This window comes from Podarcis melisellensis, assembly GCF_964234715.1.
Source record: "Podarcis melisellensis genome assembly, chromosome: 17".
In the NCBI taxonomy this organism is placed as follows: Eukaryota; Metazoa; Chordata; class Lepidosauria; order Squamata; family Lacertidae; genus Podarcis; species Podarcis melisellensis.
In genome coordinates, this window is record NC_138534.1 from 40,586,843 (window position 1) to 40,609,097 (window position 22,255).

The window sequence follows — 22,255 nt, forward strand, 5'->3', positions numbered from 1 at the left end:
CAGGAAAGAATTCTGTCTTTTATACATACGTACCATTTGTAAAATATAGTTTTTATTGAATTTTAATCAGAGTAAATTGTCCAACAATTGAGAAAAAGAGAATTATAAATACATGTCTTCCTGCAACAAGGTAAGGTGTAACACATCTATCTCCACTACACATGTGAAAGTTATTAAGAGCTTCAGTTGCAGAAGATCTTCCTGAAAAGAAGTTTGCGCACCTGAAATATGCTCACCAACTTATTAATATACTTGAAGAATGGAAATCAGGTTTCAATACAGTTGTCACTTTTAGTTAGCCTCCTAAGCAGCCTGCTATGAAATCTGAGCATCTCTGACAGGATAATTCTTCAAACTCAGCTATTAAATTATTGTGGGTCCTGATTGGAACTTCCAATGTTGCCCAACGGCAGATTTTTCCATTCACGAATGAACCTGTCAAACTTTCACATTCGCGTGTTGATTTTTTGTTTCAGGTTTGATCAGCTACAATGGTGCTGGCATACCTTGTCAAATAAGCTGTCTGAAATGATAGTAAAATAAAGGCACCCCAAGCCGTTGGGAACCAAGGGACTAATACCTATTGATGGAAGGAGGACAGTACCCACATGGCCATTATAAATTGTCCTTCCACATTTGTATGTAGATTAATGTGATTATACCATTTCACACAGAGTTGGGGATAGAGATTTGAAAGAATACCAGTCAGCTTTTAGGCAAGATTCAAAGTGGTTGTGATAGCTTAGGATACACCTTAGGGGCTACTTCCTTCTGTATATTCTGCTCCCAAAGATCAGGAGAGTCCTTTTTCTGCATCCCACCTAGGGTAGAAGGAGGTTTGAGTGGGATGAGAGAGGTCTCCTCAGTGGCTGCACCTAGATTACAGAACACCTTGTTCCATGAAGTACAACAGGTCCCTTCCCCTCAGTGTCTTTTGTCAGTTGCTAAATACAGTACAGTTTTATTCTGACAGGTTTTTGTTGTATTTGCACCAGAAGAGCAAAATGTAAATGTAAAGTAACACAGTAAAAAATAACTTTAATACATTTTCCCACTGCAGTAATGGAACAGACAAATACTACGCTTGTATTTCTTCTGCAGAGCCAATAGTAACAGCACCACTTTTTGGATAAAAATTTAAGACACTGCATGGAACAGGAAATAGCTGCCTTCTGTGGTTTTGCATAGGCGAGTTCTTAATAGCAGCACATGGACTATAAAACTTAATGCCAGGATAAATTTGCCTGGCAAATGAAGACAGGTATGAGCACAGTAAACAATAACTAGACCCCAAAAGTTATACATTCCAGTCCAGGGATTTGCTTTATGTGATATAAAGCCTATCACTATTACAACCATTTAAAAAATACTTGAGTTCCAGAAAGTATTTGCTCAGCAGCATTAACAGGGTTAAAACATTGCCTCGATCTTCTTATATTAACTGCACACATCAATTATCAATTACAGTTTCCTCTTTCATACAATACCAAATGTTTCAGATATGAGTATCAAAGAACAAGGGACAAATCCAGGATGTTGGTTTCCAATGGATGCTGAGGCCAGCAGTGTGGAAACACAATAGGATGGAGGCAGCTGCACAGCAAGTTGTCTATGTGAGCCGCTCCATCCTTCTGTGGTTCACGTCAAAGGAATGACACAAGGAGTTGTCCACACAATTCTGCTGCACACAGATGCCTTTGCAACACTGCTTGTTTCAAGTGCCTCCTGTACTCCAGACTGCACACATGACACAAGTCCAAGACCATGTTCAACTGTAATATGGACGAGAAGCACATAGCCACAGATGTGGAAAGACCTCAGCAAAACCAGCAGGACTGACCTTGTCCATGGCCTGGCAGAAAAGGCTCTAGAACAGGGGCGGCCCCAGACGTCCCAACTCCTGTCACGGCCAATGCAACATCTGGAGGTTCACGAGTTGCCACCCCTGTTCTAGAACTTTATAATGGTTAAAACACTTTTAAAACAACATCCGGGCTTGGGGCTAACCAATATGTGTTGACAAGGCAAACCAGCCGTCTTCTCCTTGCTTTTTAGGCTACAGGAATGGAGAGGAAAAAAGTAAAGTGTTACATTCCTTGCACTGTCACTTATTCCTTGCCTCCCCTTCAGTTCTCCCGTTAAATATATATATATATATAAAACTTCTACAATCTTGGGGTTCTGTTTTGACAATTTTTTATTATTATTATTATTATTATTATTATTATTATTATTATTATTATAAAAATAAAAATGTGCACCCCACCCCAAGACCATTCTATTGTAACTATCCAACCTCCCAAATTTTCAACACCTCTTGCAATGGTTTGACCCCTTTCCATTTTAACAGTACAAATTCTACAAATACCTTCCATATCTCCTCAAAATAATTTCCCCTGCATATTCCCCGTCTTGCCTTAATAGTGCATGTTATCATTAATAGCTATATCCCACACCTCTTTATACCATTCTTCCATTTTATCTTCTGCTTGCCCCTTCCACTTCCTAGCTATAATAACTCGTGCAGCTGTCAATAAATTTGTGAGCAAGCCCTTCCTAGCCTGCGAACCTTCCACCTCCTTGTAAATTGCTAACAATGCTACCTCTGGACTTTCGGTCAGTTTCAACCCAGTGATTTCTGTTTTCTCCTTAAACACCATTTGCCAAAAACCCCTGTACATATTTACACCCCCACCACATGTGAACATAAGTCCCAGTTTCCTGGCATCTCCTCCAATAACACCAAATATTCCTTGTTTATATGATTTAATCTTACTGGTTGTTTAGACTATCTAAGGCTTGACACTCACCCTGAACATTGCCAAAAGGTGGAAGTATGGCTGTCTAAAAGTGACTTACCTTTATTCTATGACTGTCATAAGTCAACTGTACATTTCCCAGGGAGGTATTTAGTGGTAAGCACACCTGGCTAGACACATCTGCAGATCTGTAGGCATAAATAATAGAGAGCTAGGAAACACGAAGTGTATAGAATTACAGGTGCTGAGTGCACTGTCCTGTTTCCTAATTGCCTTGTATCTTTATATTATAAACATGCAGGCAGAAATGGTCTTCTCTTAGATTTAACTATTATATAGCTCCTAGAGTCCGGGTGCTGCTAACAGGCATGGCCAAACTTGGCCCTCCAGATGTTTTGGGACTACAACTCCCATCATCCCTAGCTAACAGTGTCATAACAACAATAATCATAACAACAACAACAACCAGGATGTAGATGATTTAGTCATTCAAATTTCAGAAATAATTTGATATAAGTGTTTGAATTGTAGGAGGGCCAGAAAGGGTTATGCCCTCCTTACTTTGGTGGCTGGTCCCTCAAGTACTTTTTGTAGAAGACTCCAGTGGGGCCCATGAATTGACTAAAATTAGGGAAATCAGAGGCTGGGGTAACTTTCCCCGTGTATGTGGGCGTGGGCGCGTATTTTAACTAAAGCCTATGTATTACTTGACTGCTTCTCTGTCACTCAGTAAAAAGGCATGCACGTTGATGGAATTGGCTAGCTAAATGAATTAAGACCTAGACAGGCGAGAAAGGAATGGAAATATACATTTGTATTTAACCACCTGAGTCCATAGATGAGTGCTAATGGAAACACATCAGACCTCTCACGTACCTCAACAAGGCTCTAATGTACATTTAACTTTCCATTATATGTGTAACAGAATTAGGAGGCAGATATTATTTGAGAGAAAAACCAGGTACAGTCGCACCTTGGTCGACTTACAAAGTGTTCGGAAACCAAGGCGCAGCTTCTGATTGGCTGCAGGAACCCGCGTCGGACATTCAGGTTCCAAAGAACGTTCGCAAACTTCCAGGTTTGCGGCATTCGGGAGCCAAAATGTTCGACTCACAAGGCGTTCGACTTAAGAGGTACGACTGTATTTGCTTATCAAGGCATTTCAAGTGAAGAAAGCAGTCTGGTAGGCACCTTCTATTTCTAGAGCCAAAATCTGTAACGATCACTGGAAATCGCAGCCACATCTTCAGACTATAAGTTAGCATGGGGTGGAGAACATCTGGCCCATGGACCCAATTGGATCCACCAGGCTGCTGAGAATGGCCCACCAGGCAGTTTGGGGTAAACATCACTTCATACAGAAGGGGAGAAGGGCTCAGGATCTAGCCTGCTGTCTAGATCCTGCTCCCCTTCCCTGAGCTGTATTCCTTTGTTGTTGTTGTTGTTTAGTCGTTTAGTCTTGTCTGACTCTTCGCGACCCCCTGGACCAGAGCACGCCAGGCCCTCCTGTCTTCCACTGCCTCCTGCAGTTTAGTCAGACTCATGCTAGTAGCTTCGAGAACAGTGTCCCACCATCTTGTCCTCTGTCGTCCCCTTCTCCTTGTGCCCTCCATCTTTCCCAACATCAGGGTTTTCCCAGGGCGTCTTCTCTTCTCATGAGGTGGCCAAAGTATTGGAGCCTCAGCTTCAGGATTTGTCCTTCCAGTGAGCACTCAGAGCTGATTTCCTTCAGAATGGATAGGTTTGATCTTCTTGCAGTCCATGGGACTCTCAAGAGTCTCCTCCAGCACCAGAATTCAAAAGCATCAATTCTTTGGTGATCAGCCTTCTTTATGGTCCAACTCTCACTTCCATACATCACTACTGGGAAAACCATGGCTTTAACTATATGGACCTTTGTTGACAAGGTGATGTCTCTGCTTTTTAAGATGCTGTCTAAGTTTGTCATCGCTTTTCTCCTTACACAAGCTTATACTACCCACCCTGCCTGTAAAAATAGAATAGCTAAGCAGCTGACCTCTTTGTACTGGATCCACTGGCGGGAGAAGGACTATTTTCTTTAGAACTATCCAGAATTTCTGCAACTGGAACAGATACCTCAATTGTTCTTCTCTTTCCGTTTTCTAGAAAAGACAGTATCTGATTAGAGAATTATTAGGTGTCCAGGTGTTCCAGTAATGAGGAAGCCCATCAAGCAATTACTAAATAGAGAAACAGAATGTTTTCAAAAATTCAAAAAAAGATAAGAAGAAAAAGATTGTCAAGTGAAGACAGCTGCCATCATCAGAATACACCAACCCATATTGCCAACACTGGTGTAAGAAAAGCTTTTAAATAGTGGGTAACATACCAAGCAGATTTACGGGTGGTGAGGGAATTGGTGAAACTGGCGGAGACACAGAGACGAACGCTGGTAACGTTTGCTGATTGGTCAGCTGCACCAGTTTGCTGCGTGCTTCTGCACTCTGGCGGTTCAGTTCAGCTATTCGTTCATCCAAGCTCCTTGGTAATTCTTTCAAGCTGCTTACGGCATCACCATGTCCCTAAACGAGTATTCAAGAGAGTAGTTTAAAGTCATTTTCATACCTTTCATTACTGAACGTGGCTGCATGGCAGACTCAGTGCATCTGAGTTACCCAACAGTAGCAGCTACCAGCAACCTTTTTTCCTACAATCTACTTTTAGCCACCTAACGTGGTCTTTAATCACAAAAAAGCATTCTGGCAGCACAAGGTCAAGTAAAGGTAGGTCAGGATAGATGACAGATCACTGGTTTGAAGCAAAATGTAATAGTCTATAATTATTTCTAGCTGGAGAACAGCAACCAAAGGAGTTTCCACAATCCTAACTTATTCAAAGTATTTTTAAAGAGACCTGCGAGTAGAGTTTTAAAAGGGAGCTAACAGAATTCTGCATATACCAAGCTAAGCAGCCTTTAAATAGAATACAAAATAGCATTCAAAAAGTATGTCATTGAATGGAGTAATGACATTCAGTAAGTTGTTTTAAACATTTTTTTTTAATTGCAACCCACCCTTGGATGTTAAGGTGAAGAACAGGTAATAAGTTAAAATAATATCACATATAAGATTTGCGGGTGGAGGGAACAAACACTTTGTCATTGGTACTGCACTCATTCCCAGAGTAAAAAGGAAGATACAGTGGTACCTCGTGTTGTGTAACCTCCAGGTTACGGAATCTTCGGGTTACAGCCGCGGCAAACCCAGAAGTGTATACTTTTGGGTTTCGCCGCTCGCGCATGTGCAGAAGCACACGCGCAGAAATGGTGCCTCTAGTTACGGATTTTTGGGTGGGTGTGTGGCACCCCAAAACGAATTAAATCCGTAACCAGAGGTACCACTGTACACTCTATTCCAAGTTGGCTGAAATACCATGTCCAGCTCTAGGCACTGCCTTTTAAATCAGGACACTGAACTGAAATAAGGGCAATGAACCCACAGGAGGGTAATGAGGATGGTGCTGAATGGTTTGCTTGAGGAAAAGATTAAGGGGAGACATGATCGTGGCATCAAAATATCACTCTAATGATGTGAACTGATTTGTCCTCTGTTGCTCTAGAAGGCAGGAATAGAAACTTTATTGATAAGAGCTGTTCAATAGTGGCAGACTGCCTTGAGGAGGCGGTGAGCTCTCCTTTGCAGGAGGTATTTAAGCAGAGGATGGACGGTGATCTGTTAGAGATGCTGGCAGATCCTGCATTCAAGACCCTGCGCTAAGCTGGTGGTTGGACCAGATGAGCTCCAACAGCCCATCCAGCCATATGATTCTATAACTATTTAGGTTTCAGAAAACTCAGTAAAAGGTAAAAAAGGTAAAGGACCTCTGGACGGTTAAGTCCAGTCAAAGGCGACTATGGGGTTGCGGTGCTCATTTCGCTTTTAGGCCGAGGGAGCCGGCCTTTGTTCACAGCTTTCCGGGTCATGTGGCCAGCATGACTAAACCACTGCTTCTGGCACAACGGAACACTCTGACGGAAACCAGAGCGCACGGAAATGCCATTTACCTTCCCGCCACAGCGGTACCTATTTATCTACTTGCACTGGCGTGCTTTCAAACTGCTAGGTTGGCAGGAGCTGGGACAGAGCAACGGGAGCTCACTCCGTCATTGGGATTCGAACCGCCGACCTTCTGATCGGCAAGCCCAAGAGGCTCAGTGGCAACTCAGCACATGGGTCACCAATAAGATGCCCCACAGGGACACAAATGCTATGAATGGATGGTTGATGACTGTAATTCTTGCAAAATTGACAGTCATGTGCATATGCGCATACACACCCATGATTCCCTTTCCACAAGTCACAAAGCATAATCTCAAATTATCAATGTTTATTGAGAATGTCAAGATCCAACTCTCTCTTACATTCTTACCTGCCCCTCTAGCACTGATCCACTCTGCGCCGAAAGCGGCTGCTGCAAAATATCCCATGCCTCCTGAGGGCAATGCCTGAATTTGCTGAGCTGAGCTTTAATGACAGTGTTCTGGAGTGTTAGCTCAGCTATTTGTCCCTGCAGATCATCACTCTGGGTGAGCATCATGGTCGCATCAGAATTAGGCCTCTCTGAAAAGCCATCAGGGCTTTGGCTTGGCACCGCAGAGAAGGCACTTACTAATGGCTGGTCATGTGGCTGTACAGAACTCTGCAAAGGACCAGCACCTTTCTGGGTGAACAAACTGCCATCCTCTTCCACCGTCTGTGGCTTGTTCGACAGAGAGGACTTTTGCTCTCCTTCTAATTCTCTCCCAGTGGAGTCTAGGGAAAGACAACACAGGAGACCAAATAAATCTGTACGACTATATTAAATCCTATTCCTAGACTAATAAAAAATGGGAGTGAAAAGGCTATGTTCCAAAGAGAGGCGAAGGCTGGTTATAATGCCAATTTGAGTGTCAGTTCTCATTTTTTAATTTAACACTCAAGGATGGATATCTGAATACAAAAGAAACATACCTGTCCCCAGGTCTAAATGAAACAGTTCAAAATGTTCAAAGCAATCTAATGTCAATGCTGTGGGCCTAGAGGCCTTTTAGACTTCGGGAGGTGCATTTATTTTGTATTCAGGGTCACAGATTATTATCTGGAAATGTTCACCTACAGAGTTGACCTTCAAGTGAGGTGAAACTCAAATGCTTGTGCCCTGCAATTTAAAAACAATCTTGCCCAAATATCTGGTACTGTTTCACTACATCTGTGCTGTGATGATTATCTGATTGGGGAGAATATATATTAATACATATGGTATGATATTAATCACTTCTTCCACAACTCTGACGGCCCTTAGTTTTCTTCGAAGTAGATCTATCTTAAGCAATGGGGCTCCCAGGTGAAGCACTATCCTGTCCTCAAGGTGGCAAAATTTAACAAGATGCCTCCAACCAGCTGAGAAAGAGGAAAAGTACAAGGTGTAGCAATTGCTTGCTGGTTTAAAAGTAAGGAGTGTCCTGTTATAAATTCAGATTGGGTTTCCTAGGCATGAGACCAAAGACCTGACATTGTGTAACTGAACAATAGCCACAGTCACCAATGTTTTTAGGACTAGATACTACACTAGATTAGAAGACATAAAAGGACTTGTCCACAATGTGACCGATGGAGGGTTGATTACGGAAACAAAGTCAGGAAGCTGTTATGCAGTCAAAATGACCCTCTTACCATTCTGAAGAGGAGGGAATGCCTGGCTGCTCTTCTGTTGTGGTGGAGATAACAAAACAGCTGGTTGGAATAAACAAGCTGGTAAAGTTGGGGTTGGATGCACTTTATCCAAAGGATTTGGAAACACTGGGGCTTTATTGGGAATATCCACTTGTGTATTTCTCTTTGGCCCAACGTAGTTTGAGAGGCATTTTTCTGATGAGAGAATAAAGAGGGCAATGTATTATATTAGACAGACTTGAAACAGTTAATCAAATCTAACAGTGAATCTTAGGGCCAACCAAATGTTATGTTAACCATGCTTTTTAAAAATGTGCTTGATGCTTTTCATTTTAAAGGAAAAATGGACAGTGACTGCCATTTCCCCCAGAATTGCAGTTGACTTCAAATATCACCTTCAGAGACCAACAACGGCCTGGAGGGATTTTAGTGGGAAAGTAGTGCAGTGTTGGGGGACGCGGGTGGCGCTGTGGGTTAAACCACAGAGCCTAGGACTTGCCGATCAGAAGGTTGGCGGTTCGAATCCCCATGACGGGGTGAGCTCCCGTTGCTCGGTCCCTGCACCTGCCAACCTAGCAGTTCGAAAGCACGTCAAAGTGCAAGTAGATAAATAGGTACCACTCCGGCGGGAAGGTAAACGGCGTTTCCGTGTGCTGCTCTGGTTTGCCAGAAGCAGCTTTGTCATGCTGGCCACATGACCCGGAAGCTGTCTGCAGACAAACGCTGGCTCCCTCGGCCAGTGAAGCGAGATGAGCACCACAACCCGAGTCGGTCACGACTGGACCTAATGGTCAGGGATCCCTTTACTTTACTTAGTGCAGTGTTGGAATGGGGACCGTAACAGCTATTTACTCTTCCATGTTTGATATAGTACAGTCAAACCTTGGTTTGTGAACGGCTTAGCTGATAAACAAATCGGCTCCCCAACGCCGAAAACCCGGAAGTAAGTGTTCTGGTTTTTGAATGTTTTTGAATGTTTTCCGCTTGAGGTGCAGGAAGCTCCTGCAGCCAATTGGAAGCCGTGTCTTGGTTTTCGAATGGTTTCGGGAGTCGAACAGATTAAGTTCGAGAACCAAGGTTCCACTGTATTGGGCAAAGGCCTGAAAAACCACAATGAACACCATGTGTAGGTACCTACACATTCAGAACCAATCACCACCTGAACAAATCAGACAGCTATCAAGCAGCAGTACAGCTGTTTTTTAAAACTTTAAGTTTTGAAACTGTCGTGTCACTCAGATTATTGAGGTTTCCCTGGTGAAGACTTTTACCTTGAGCTGCCTCTGAACTCCTGACTGAAAGTTCTCCAGAATCTGTAATGGGAAGCCCTTTAAATGCACGTGTGAGTGAAGTCAGTTGTTCATCTGTTACAACCGTGTAGTGCTGAAACTTATTCTAGAAGACAAAAAGGAAGCAAGAAATGGACCAAAATCACCATTCTGATTCACTTGCAACAGGCAAACATGAAGCATAATGGGTCATTTCCAAGCATCTGCCCACACCCCTAGTAGTCCCATAAGCACATATTTGCTTTCTACTGTACTAATGCAATAGACATATAACATAAATAATAACTGAGTGCTACTAAAGTGTTTATCACATGAATTCTGAAGTTGGAGCCAAAAGGTCAGATATGCCCTCACAGCGGAAGCAAAAATACTAGGTGTGAACAAGGAGAAGACTGCAAATGTATCATGAGGAAACAGACTTGAATCCCGTAGAGATAAGATGACAAGGGGTAACAAGTCCACCTCTTGCTCAAGTTAAGCTACTAAAGTCATTTAGCCCCTTGCTGCTCTGCCAATGCATTCAAAGCATTGTGTCTGGAAATACATCACATCACCAAACAAAGGGAATATATGCTGGCATTAAATTCCAATCGCAGGTCGTGCCTAGGTTACATAGCTTAACAGTGATTCTGGGTAGTACCTGCATAGCAATATTTTCTTCTCTCGCCAGGAGGACTTCAGCAGTTAGAGCATCAATGAGGGCCCTGTGTTCACTTAGCTCTCCTTCAAGTTGTTGCCTGTTCAGCCTTTCTTGACGCAGCCTTGTCTCAGTCTTTTGGGGACAGGGAAAGAGGGAGAGGGAGGAATCAGCCCCAGTAAAGTGACAGCTGAAGTATTCATTGTGAAAGCAGGAGTTATCAGGGTTCAGCAGCATTTGGATGAAGGGCAGACTTCAAAGCAAAAGGCGGAGCTCTCCCTCCTATACCTTCAAAGTCAAAGCCAAAATACTGGGGCATAAAGGGTAGGGGGGTGGGGGAAGTAGGAAAAGGATGGATGTTACACTAGCTGAATGTTCAGTGCACCTTCTCCTTGCGGGACATAGATCAGAAACTGATCTTATTACCAGCTTTAATTATAAGGAAGAGGTTGTTTTGATGTCGTCTGCTTTGCCTTGGCAGCAATAACCAGGGATTAAATACAGTGGGTGCTTTTCAACTAAGTCCTACTGAGAGTAGACCAATTGAAATCAATGAACCTAAATTAATCATATCCATTGACTTCAATGGGTCTAACCTGAGTAGCATTGAAAAACATCCTCTGTACAGAGACACCCTCAATCTCCCCCAACTACACTTGCGGATTATCAGAATTAGGGCCTCTATGTTATCAGTAATGAAGTTTGGCTCATCCTAAATATACTTTCATCCCAGGTAAATTGATGGAATGTAGGGATCGTGGTGTGCCGTTTCCTCCCTCCCACTCAAAGAATAAATGTTTTCAGATAAAAATAAATTCAGGTATAATCCCCATATGCTTTTTTGCAGCAGGAAAAACAATGCAGCAGTACAAAAACTAGCAAATTAAACATAAAGTCTGACCTAGTAAATCCAACCTAATGCCCATAAAAACAATTATAATTATTAAATGTATTAAAAGGCAGCCATTGCACCTGGCAAAGCACAACACACCACAGTAACTGGTGAGTCTTCTTTGAAGAGCGTAACATAACATGGTGGCCACAGTTATAAATATTCCTTGAGTTAACTGGTTGCATTTTTCTGCACTATTATGGCAAACAAAGTGAGGTGTCATTCCATCCTATATGGGCCTAGAGAAAAAGGAATGATGGATGGTGTTCCCCGGGATGGACAGCTGAGCCTAAACCTTTGAGGGGCATCAAACCAGTAACTGGCACCTTGAACTGGAATTTTGGAAATGGTACTATAAGTATGCAAATGGAACCTGCAACAAAATTATGCAATGTAACTTTACCCATATGTCAGTGTGGACAGCCAAGTTGTGATAGTCCAACCCCACTACCTATTGTCCAACTAACACTCAATATTACTTCGTTAGTGACTGCACTCAGTCCTAACAGGGGTCTTATGGTTTTTAAAGATTTTAGCTTGCCACTCCCTCCCTCTTGTTTCTCAGTGGCCCTGCTTTGGCATCTACCACATGAGTTCACTATTAGAGGGAGAGGTATAAGGGAGTTTGTGGTGTGTGTTTTTTTTTAAAAAAACAAGTTTACATTTGTTCATTAATCATCTGACTATATGTATATTCAATATAGCTGTTCTGAGGCTGGTGCAACAGAATGGGCATAAATCCAAAGCAAATACTACTTTCTTTGAAATCAATGGGAGACAAACTAAAACAAACAGCACCAAACTACTGAAAAAGCACAGTCAACATTGCTCAAAATATTACAGTGGCTACAAGCAGCAGTTTGCTGTATCTTCCCACCTCCTTCAAATAGCGCAGAACCCGACACAGAGCGTTCACCAGCGAGCGGGTAAATCCAGAGAGACCTTGGCTGCTGTGGACTGGCTGGACTTCTTGGCCCATCCATCTCTCATATTCCTCCATTTCATTCTCCATATCGCGCACCATCTGGTTCAAGACCTCAAGGCTGGATCTGTTGCCATTGGGGAGGTCAAGGGGAGCTGCAGCAGCAGCACTCGAGTTACTCCTCTTCTGTGCTTCCGGGGTCTGCACACTTTGCTTCTTCCTCACTGAGAAGAGGACAAGGAAGCATGCTGTCCTTAGCAATGCAGAAGTTAGCACTTAAACAGAGTGCTTAGACGCAAATAAAAGTGATGGGAGGGGGACTTTAGCTGAAGGGAATTAAGGTGCTTTCAAAGGTTCCCCACCACTTTGCTAAACTTTGATGAAGGTTTGGAAATTTTAAATCCTTGCAGAACAACTCAAGCTTTAGACAGTAATTAGACAGAGTGGCTGGGAAAATTATTATTATTATTATATAAAGGTAAATGGACCCCTGACCATTAGGTCCAGTCGTGACCGACTTTGGGGTTGTGGTGCTCATCTCGCTTTATTGGCCGAGGGAGCTGGCGTACAGCTTCTGGGTCATGTAGCCACCATGACTAAGCCGCTTCTGGTGAACCAGAGCAGCGCATAGAAACGCCGTTTACCTTCCCGCCGGAGCGGTACCTATTTATCTACTTGCACTTTGACGGGCTTTCGAACTGCTAGGTTGGCAGGAGCAGGGACTGAGCAACGGGAGCTCACCCTGTTGCAGAGATTCGAACCTCCAACCTTCTGATCGGCAAGCCCTAGGCTCTGTGGTTTAACCCACAGCGCCACCTGTGTCCCTTCAAAGGTATACTAGTCACAAAATAGTAAGAGGCAGACCAACAAGGTGATCCAATTGTGAATGCTACACTATTACCTTACTGCAGATACCTGCAAAACAGCACAAAATAAAACTTATCTAGTTAGGCCATGGAGGGGGGAGCATTGTGGGGTGGGGGGATGTGAAGGAGAAACAATAATTTTGGGTAATATGCTGGAATGCATGCAGTACTTATTTTCTTATTGAATCTAAACTCTTCCGTTTACTGCTTTTGCAATTCTATCTGGCATACTTATGAAATTCACAGAACAGTATTATGCATAAACTAGATTAAACTCCAAACTAGATTAAGGAGCAGCAGAAGGCTAGCAGCAATTCACAAGAAATGAAGGTCTTGTTGGCTCCTTTCCTCGAGATAGCAGCACCCTCTAGGTGTAGAAACACATCTTGGATTTGAGTGCTATATACATACACATTATACACAGGAATTATTATTTTCCACGGGTGCAGACTGTTTCACATAAGAATCTTCACACTACGTATATTTAGTAAAGTCTGATTTTTAAAAGGTTAATTCACTCCTTCCAAAAGGCAAATTGTTCCACACAGATGGGCACAAGGGAGGCCGCAACCGAACAGAGACTGAGAAATATACGCGAGAAGAGGTACACTAAGACATACCTTTTGTGGTTTGCTTTTGCTTCCTTACATTGGCGTTCAGTACTTGCTGCACAATGTATGTGGCATCCGGAGTCTGCTCTTCATACCGAAGTTTTGAGTGGACTTTCTTGACTACATTAGTAGCATTAAGGGCTAAATGAATTTAAAAAAAATATGCAGGCAGCGTTTTAATTAGTCTAAAATAATCCAAAACATACCTTCCCCTACAGAAGGGTTGGGGAACCTTTTCAATCTGACGGCTGCATTTACTCATGGGGAAATTTCCGGGGACTGTATGCCAATGACGGATGAGGCCAGAGGCAAAAGTGAGCAGAGAAATGAATGGGACTTCTACCTTTGTACACTAGCCTATGTTCCATCTATGCAAAGCGCTTTCTATGCACCAACACCGCCTTCATTCCACCATCCAGCCAAGACTCTTGGCTACATTTCAGCTAGGATAAGGAGGGCATGGAACAAGGCCAGTGTTGGCTATGGCCTGAGGGCCAGGCAGAGAGATCTAGAGGCCACATCTGGCTCCTGAGCCTGTAGTTCCCCATCCATGCCCTACAGCAAGGTGGGGGACTTGTGGTCCTCCAAATATCGCTGAACTACAATTCCCATCATCCGTGGTGACTGGCCATGCTGGCTGGGGCTAAGAGGAGATGGTGTGTGACATCTGGAGGGCCGCAGGTCCCCCATGCCTCCTTACAGCAAGCCACAGCAGCTACTGTTTCATTTCTGACTGGTTTGTTGTTTAAAAAGAGAGTAAAATGAACCTGTGGATCCCAATGGCTGAACATTTGTTGTTGGGGTTGAAAGCACATAGACTTCCTGTGATGATACTTGCTGCTTAGAAACCTCTTGCTGGCCACTGGCGACAGAGTTTTCTTCCTTCAGAAGGTGAAGCATCCTAAGTGAAGAGCAGAGATGCAGAACAACTTTAGGAAGGTTACAACTGTATCGCCATGCCCTCAACAGAAACATTATTTTAGCCATAATGGACATGGTTTGATACCCTATGTTGTGCTTAGTTTACAGCATCATTCCTACCTTGCAGCTAGATAGCTATCAGTGCCGCATACGATACTTATTTTGGCAAAGTGTATTTTGGTAAATATCAGCTACAGTGGAACAAAACTGATCGCATTAGATCCAGCACTAGCCCTTTGGGCAGTGATTCCAGAAGCCACACAAGAGCTCTTTTATAAAGAGCTGATTATATTTTTGCTAGCAGCACCATGAATAGAAATAGCCCAGCACTGGCTTCACTCATCACCATTTACAGTTTAATGCTGGCAGGCAAAATGTGGTTTATTGTGGTAGCTGGGAAGCAAAGTAGAGTCCTCAAAGGTGCTGCAAGTCATGATAACTTAATAGCAATATGGAGGCCTTTCACAACATTTTTAACTAGACAAGATGCTAATATTATATTGCCTAAGTTTAAGAAGACATTTTGGAAATATTTATTGCCTTGCCACAGTGTGTGTTAGCTTAACCTTCATTGTTACATTCCTGTATTTGGATATTTAAATTATATCTCCCAGTGATGTTACAAATATGTAAAGGATATGTACTATATCTTGTTCTGGTTTATTGTGATACTGTTTTTAATATAAATTTAAAAGGCAAAAGTTTGATTTTATTTAAGCATTATAGCAACATTTAGAAGATCATATACATGAGAGATATCAAGCAATAAACTATTTGTGCTTATGCAGAGTATATAAAACTATAAAGGCAGACAGAGATACACACTTACCTCTCTGTATCAGTGTCAGATCTGAAGCTCAAATATGTATCGTTCTCACTGTTTGTCTTGCACATCAAATAATTTTCTCCTTCTACTTCATTGAGAGCCTTTCAGGAGACAGATATAACATCTCAAACATTTGCATGGGAGAAATTTAAACTGACATATTTCATAGGTTGACAAAACACAGTGAGCCAATAGCCAGAAATCACAACTGCTGCAAGCCCAGCTAAAGGAAACAGACATTTTTGTGTCCCAAGAAATTTAATTTCACACCAACAGAGGGCAGAAAGACAATTCCCAGTTGCCCAGAAGTGGAAAGTGAACACTTACTGTAATGCTACAGCATTTTTAAGCAACTAGTGCAAACACACTATTGCTTTCAATCTATGTTGCCTTGATTTCATTAAAGTCAAAACTGAAGTGTTCGGGTTTCAATAAACATTATTTGTACCCACTACTGTCAGTAAGTAATTTGCTAAAATAAAATGAGTACAAACATTTATTTCTGCATTCCATTTTGTATTTGCAGCACAACCCTATGCATGTCTACTCAGAAGTAAATCCCACTAAATTCAATGGTACTTAATCCCACATAAGTATGCAAAGGATTGCAGTCTTAAGAGTTATTTCAAGCGCCTCTTCTGTTATGTCTTAAGAGTCGCTGCTGCAACTATGGATCTTATCCTCAACAATTCATCTGCAGACATCTTCTCTTAAATGGCATGTGCTTGCCATTTCATTTCACTCCACAGAATGACTAAGACTGGTATAATTTGAAAAGGCATGTCTATGTATCAAATGCAAAAGACACAGTCCTTGGTCTATTCTATTTATTTAGTGACAAAGTTTACATGGAAAACACACCACCTGTGGATCCATGACAGAATCACTAAGAAGAGAGAGCTGTGTGGGGGGATCACATTTTTGAACGATGGGACCTTGAGAGGATTCTACATCATAATCAGGAGCCACAGTCACATTTGGGAAACCTAGAGGGTAGAAAAGAAATCAAGACTTCCATTCATTAGGCCCAAGATTAGATGTTGAGCCTACTGCATAAACGTAGCAATCCTTTGTTGCCTTCCATGGAGACACTATCTTATATTTCTACAAATTCTAGATACCGTTAGTTTGTTGTAGAAAAACAATAGAACATTGTGTGGCACCATAAGCTCTTAAACACTAAAGTTTTTATTGCTTTTGTGGGCCAGAAAGAGAGAGAAGGGTCTTTTATCCACTTTCTCCACAATATATGTATCACTTTATAAATCTGTACCCTTTCCTCATAGGAAACATGATACAGCTCATAGTTTGCCAACTGAGTAACACATGCAGAGGAAGGGACTGTATGTGGTGGAATTAATCAGGAAAAATGGGATGGACGTGTATATGCTGCTATAGGTGAAACATCTGTAGACGCAAAGGGGGGAAATATGGTTTCCACACTGGCAATTTACACTGTGTAACTCTCTGGAGCACCAGTCAAGACCCAGCCATCACTCTCTTAGCAAAACCAACAGAATTCAGTTTAAATAGATCACTTGCTTATACAGGCAACACCCGATTTGCTCAGGGCTTGGTTTCTGGATCATCAAGCACTTCTGTAAAATTGTGTGTAATTGAAAAAGCCCGCAAAAGCCTGCAACCCACCCTTTATGTTAAATACATAAAATGTATTTTACGACATTTCCAGGTTACTTCTGGGGTAGGCACGATGCGCATGTAGATGTGAACACGTGTAAATTGGGGGGTTGCCTGTATGCTACAAGGAAAATTTGGAGGCATGGTTGTGGCTGTCGCCAAAGAACATATTTCTATGTTATTATCACACTAGGAAACATGAAGCTATCGTTTCCAGCAAACAGCTTTCATTTTGGGTTTGCTTGGGTCTGCTAAACAAAACTATTTCCCACTCAGTAAAACTTCACCTAAATGCCTGCGAGGGGCATCTCCAAATAGATCCTTCACCACAGCCATGGCCTGATCAGATCTCTCCAGGACTTCCTGTAACTGGTACTGATCAGAAAGAATCTAAAAAAATGAAAGCACAGAACACACACATTTTATACTTCTCTTTCCTTCCCCAGGCCCTACCCACTCTTCTAAACAGGTTACATGCCACTATTAATCATATAAATGATTACTACTGCTGCCTATATCATCCTTGAAATGCTACCTTTTAATAGGACCAAAAAATGGGCATGATTAATTCAATAAACAACACATTTAAAAATACATCTACATGTGGCAAATATTAGAAATTACTTATTTTGAGGCATGACCAAGGCAGTCTATGCCAGTCACTCTTTAGCACTCATCTTAGGCTTATTTGTCTAAAATACTAAATGCTTCTTTGAAAATGATGTTATTTTATGACCCGCCTTAATGAAGACAACATTATAGCTAGCAAAAGGATAACAAAAATATATAACTTGTCCCTAAGATCTTTTGAGGGCTGGGAAGTAGCCATTGTAGCACCAATTTTTAAAAAGGGATCCAGGTTTTGTTTAATCTGTACTGTTCTGTTTTTGTCTGAAACAATTTTACTTGCTTTACTTGGTTTTATAAAGGTATAATTGTATTGTTGTAACCTGCTCTGAGACCTTATAAACAAACAAACAAATTCACTGGGCTAGTGGAGAAATTATGGATCATTCCACCCCCTTTCTACAAGGACACCTGGTAGTAGGCTTTAAAAAAACCCAGCCGCCTGGTCTCAGAGGATGTGGTTTCTGACTCCCTTTTAACCAGCATAAACATACTTTTGTGATCTTATTCACTTTACAAGGTTGAAGCACACTATGAGGCTGAGTGTGCCCTCTCCAAATTAGAGAACTCCAGGCACAGAATGAATGAAGAGTTCACCAGGAAGGCTTGCACACGTGAAAAGTAAGCTGGATCTCAGGTAGTTGGGAGGAAAGAACTGTGCATGCCACCATGCAGACAGAGCTCTCCCCGCCCCCAGCTGAAGACTAGCTTACTATATCAGCCGCAAGGAAACTCTATAACCATTTCTTACCTCTCTCATCAAGGCCAGTTTCTTTTTTTCCAGAGATTCTGGAACTCTTGGTCTCTGCTTCTTCCATTTGCTCTTCAGTGCTTTTTCTTGCAGTTCAAAGTGTACAATGCCTTTGTTCTTTGATTTGTGCATCTCATGGCGTCGTACCTGGAAAGGAAGAGTTTTTCCTCAGACCAGAGCCAAGGAACAAATGAAGGAGATGACAGTGACGGTACAAAACAACCAGAAGGCTTTCTTGTCTTTACACTTCTATACACTGGGCAAAACTAGACAGCAGGGTCACTATCTTAGCGCCCTATGCAGACCGTTACAAAAGCACAAGCTAAACACTTGGAGATGGTTCAGCTAATACAAGCTTTGCAATGGACTGTGAGCATGTCAGAGAAAGAGAACAAGCAACAGAGAAGCATGGAAGGGATGGATAAGGGATGGCCAATGGGCTAGCCATCAAATGTAGTGGAGACCTGCACTATCAGCAGCAGAAGGGAGCATACAAGGGATACAGGATGCTAACTGCACACACCCTTTGCACTTGCATCATTACAGCTTGTAACCCCTCTCCCTAGTCAATTTTCTTTTCATCCAGCACTGGACCCCAGCCTCCACATTATACATGACTGGGACACATCCAGAATTAAAAAGAGCAAGTCTGTGGTTTACTTGTATAATTTTATGTCTAAGACAAGCCTCCTTAAGTCCCTCCCTAGTATGTCCAGAAAGACAAATTTCCAGCTTACGAGATCTTCAGGAGTTGCACGATGCACGGTGAGATCATGAACAGTGTTCTGCAACAAAGCATACCAAATGCAAGGTTAGAACATGAAGCCAAGTACATCAAATTAATAACATATGTTCTCCAAGTTCTTCTATCTACAGATAGGTCAGTTCTAACCATCCCACCCCATTTTAGCACACCCAGGAACCTAGAGGGCAGGGCTATACAATACAATGGAAAGAGCACCGTGGCCTCCTCAGTTGAGGAAAGTCTTATAATCCTAAGAGTTGGACGTGACCACAAGGGTCATCTAATCCAAGCCCCTGTAATGCAGGAATCTTTTGCCAAGCGAGCAAGCTACTGACAAGAATAACTGCACTACTGAAAGAAGAAGAAAATGAGTATGGCACTGCTGCAATATTATATCTGCGCACTGCTGGAATATGACTACAACACCAAAGGAAATAATAGCTAAAGCAGGCATACTTCCAAGTAAACATTTTTTTAATGGTTTTAAATTCTCATAAATTTTGATAGCCTGGGCTCTCACATCTGTGATTGTTTTGACACGTGAAATCGGGGAGACTCAGGCACAAGTTGCCAAGCTGGACTAAAAGTTCCAGAATTAATTCCTCCATGGAGGATGGAGGCTAACAAAAAAATCATGAAGTTGTGCACAGCCTGAGAACTTCCACACCTCGCAAATATCTCCCTCCGTGTCCCATTGGGGCAGCAATTCCTGCATAAGCACAAAGGAAGCTTCCACAAACGGCAGCTTTTATACCCCTAACACCTTCTCCCCCCTACCCTCTCTCTCCCTCTATACAGTGGTACCTCGGGTTACAGATGCTTCAGGTTACAGACGCTTCAGGTTACAGACTCCACTAACCCAGAAATAGTACCTCGGGTTAAGAACTTTGCTTCAGGATGAGAACAGAAATTGCGCGGCAGCAGTGGGAGGCCCCATTAGCTAAAGTGGTGCTTCAGGTTAAGAACAGTTTCAGGTTAAGAACAGACCTCCGGAGCAAATTAAGTACTTAACCCGAGGTACCACGGTATATATATCCATGGTTCCCAATGTGGGGCCCATCCCCAAAGGGGCAATTTGATTTTTAAGTGGGGCCATTTGAAAGTGAGTTACACCGAGTTAATAGCCTTTTAGGCTTCCTCCACTTGAATAGTTCACTTTTTGAATAATAAGAATTATATGTCACGGGGGGGGGGGTGGCATCAGGATTTTAGAGGTGCTGAGGTGGGGCATGGCCAAAAAAAGTTTGGGAGGCACTGCTCTCTCTCTCTCTCTCTCTCTCTCTCTCTCTCTCTCTCTCTACAGTATATATATATATCTCCAGCCTGAACAGAGGTGTTGGTAAAGTCAAAAGCTTACACACTAGATTTTATTGGGCTTGGTTCCTTTTAGGTTTTGATTCCAAACCCGCTGGGCAAAACCTGCCTTCTTCTCCAACTCAGTGGAATCTTGATTTGCATCAGCCACTAGCCATCGCAATAAAATAGAATAAAATATACTGAAGATAGAGGTAAAAACTTAACTCTAGAAAATACATTTTGGGGGGTTGACATCAATAATCAAATAAGAGATATTATTCTAATTGCCCTTCCAGTTTTTGCTGTCACCCGATCATCTTGAAAGGACACAGTAGCAATGGCTGAGCGACCCGGAATGGACAATAATAGAGGGATAATCACCTCACTCCTCTTAAGAATAGGTGAGAATGTAAAGATACAATATATTAAGATAAATTATTAAGATAAAAGCAAAAATGGAAAGGATTTGCTGAAACAACTATTGAACTCGAATACAAAAAAGGGAGGTGTGAGGAGGTCAGGGAAACAAGCAAATGAAAGATAAGATATGGAAAGACTGATTTGTTTTTAATTGTTTTTATTTTTCTGTATTTTGTACTTTTTCTTTCTTTCTTTCTTTCTTCTTTTCATTTTTGTAACTTCTTTGAAACTTTAATAAATATTATTTAAAAAAAAATAATAATCACCTCACTCCTCAAATCTTTATAAAGAGTTCAGACCAGAAGGACGTGAGCCACTGACTCAATCCTGCCATCTCCACAGGGGATTTTCTGGAAATCGACTCTCAAGTGCCGCCCAAGGCAGTATATTCAAACTTGCCAAAGTGGAAGCACATCTTTTGGGACCATTAAATTTTGCAAATTTAACCAAGTGTCAAGACGACCAGGTGGAAAGTAATCCTGCCACGGACAACATTTCCTTCTTGTGGGCAGATTATTCTGTCGCTCGATGTCATAGAGGCGCTGTCTAATTAAATTTATTTGCTTTGCTGGTTATTAATAGTGTTGATAACTGCTGTGGTGATAAACTGGGAGAGTAAAGCTTTTGGTTGACTCATTTTTTAAAAAGCAAATGGAATCTGTCATGAAGCATTTAGGAAGCGTGAGTTGCATTTATGAATCAGATCTACGACTCTTGCGACTAAAAAGGGAAATAGGCTATTATTATTATTATTATTATTATTATTATTCACAGCTTGGCTCCCCCCGCGCTCGTACTCACGTCCCAGTCCTGCTTCTTCCTCCTCGCCTTCTTGGGCGGCTTCCTCTTGGCTCCCGAGGCCGGCAAGCGACTCGCCCTCAGTAGGGACATCATAACAACTGCAGCCCCTGAAGCCGCGCTCAAGCGGGTGGGGCTCCGACCTAGGAGAGAGACGCGCCGGCCGCGGCGCACAAATCTAGGCGGGTGGCGTGGAGGAGAGCAGGCCTCGCGCCCGTTGCCCCGGCAACCCCGCCGGCTCTGGGCGGGAAGGGAAGGCGGCGCCGCGGGGCGAAGGCCGGGGCGGGAAGCTTTCCCTCAGGAGAGCGCGCCGAAAATTTGCAGCCCGCCCGACGACTGCGGTGCATCCCTCTGGAAGGAGCCACGTCCCAGTCCCGGCTCGAACCGCCTTCCCAAAAGAGGCGGATGAAATTATGTTGTTGTTGTTACCCCGCCTTTTTCCCTGCCAGGGACTCAAGGCGGCTGGCTTACAGATACAGTGGTACTTCGGGTTACATACGCTTCAGGTTACAGACGCTTCAGGTTACAGACTCTGCTAACCCAGAAATATTTCCTCGTGTTAAGAACTTTGCTTCAGGATGAGAA

General features: G+C 42.6%; 1 protein-coding gene across 1 annotated transcript; it reads right to left on the reverse strand.

Moving 5' to 3' along the window:
• Nucleotides 1–30: 30 nt before the first annotated feature.
• On the reverse strand, nt 31–21,795 carry SPICE1 (spindle and centriole associated protein 1). The gene is made up of 17 exons (XM_081894028.1): nt 21,674–21,795; nt 19,149–19,196; nt 18,412–18,558; nt 17,321–17,423; nt 16,260–16,381; nt 15,399–15,496; nt 14,416–14,549; nt 13,658–13,789; nt 12,127–12,395; nt 10,361–10,492; nt 9,703–9,826; nt 8,432–8,626; nt 7,149–7,531; nt 5,110–5,302; nt 4,777–4,882; nt 2,860–2,947; nt 31–2,056 (listed from the first exon to the last, which is right to left on the reverse strand). The coding sequence occupies exons 1-17, from the start codon at nt 21,764–21,766 to the stop codon at nt 2,003–2,005; spliced, it is 2,421 nt and encodes an 806-aa protein (XP_081750154.1). The 5' UTR covers nt 21,767–21,795; the 3' UTR covers nt 31–2,002.
• Nucleotides 21,796–22,255: the final 460 nt, after the last annotated feature.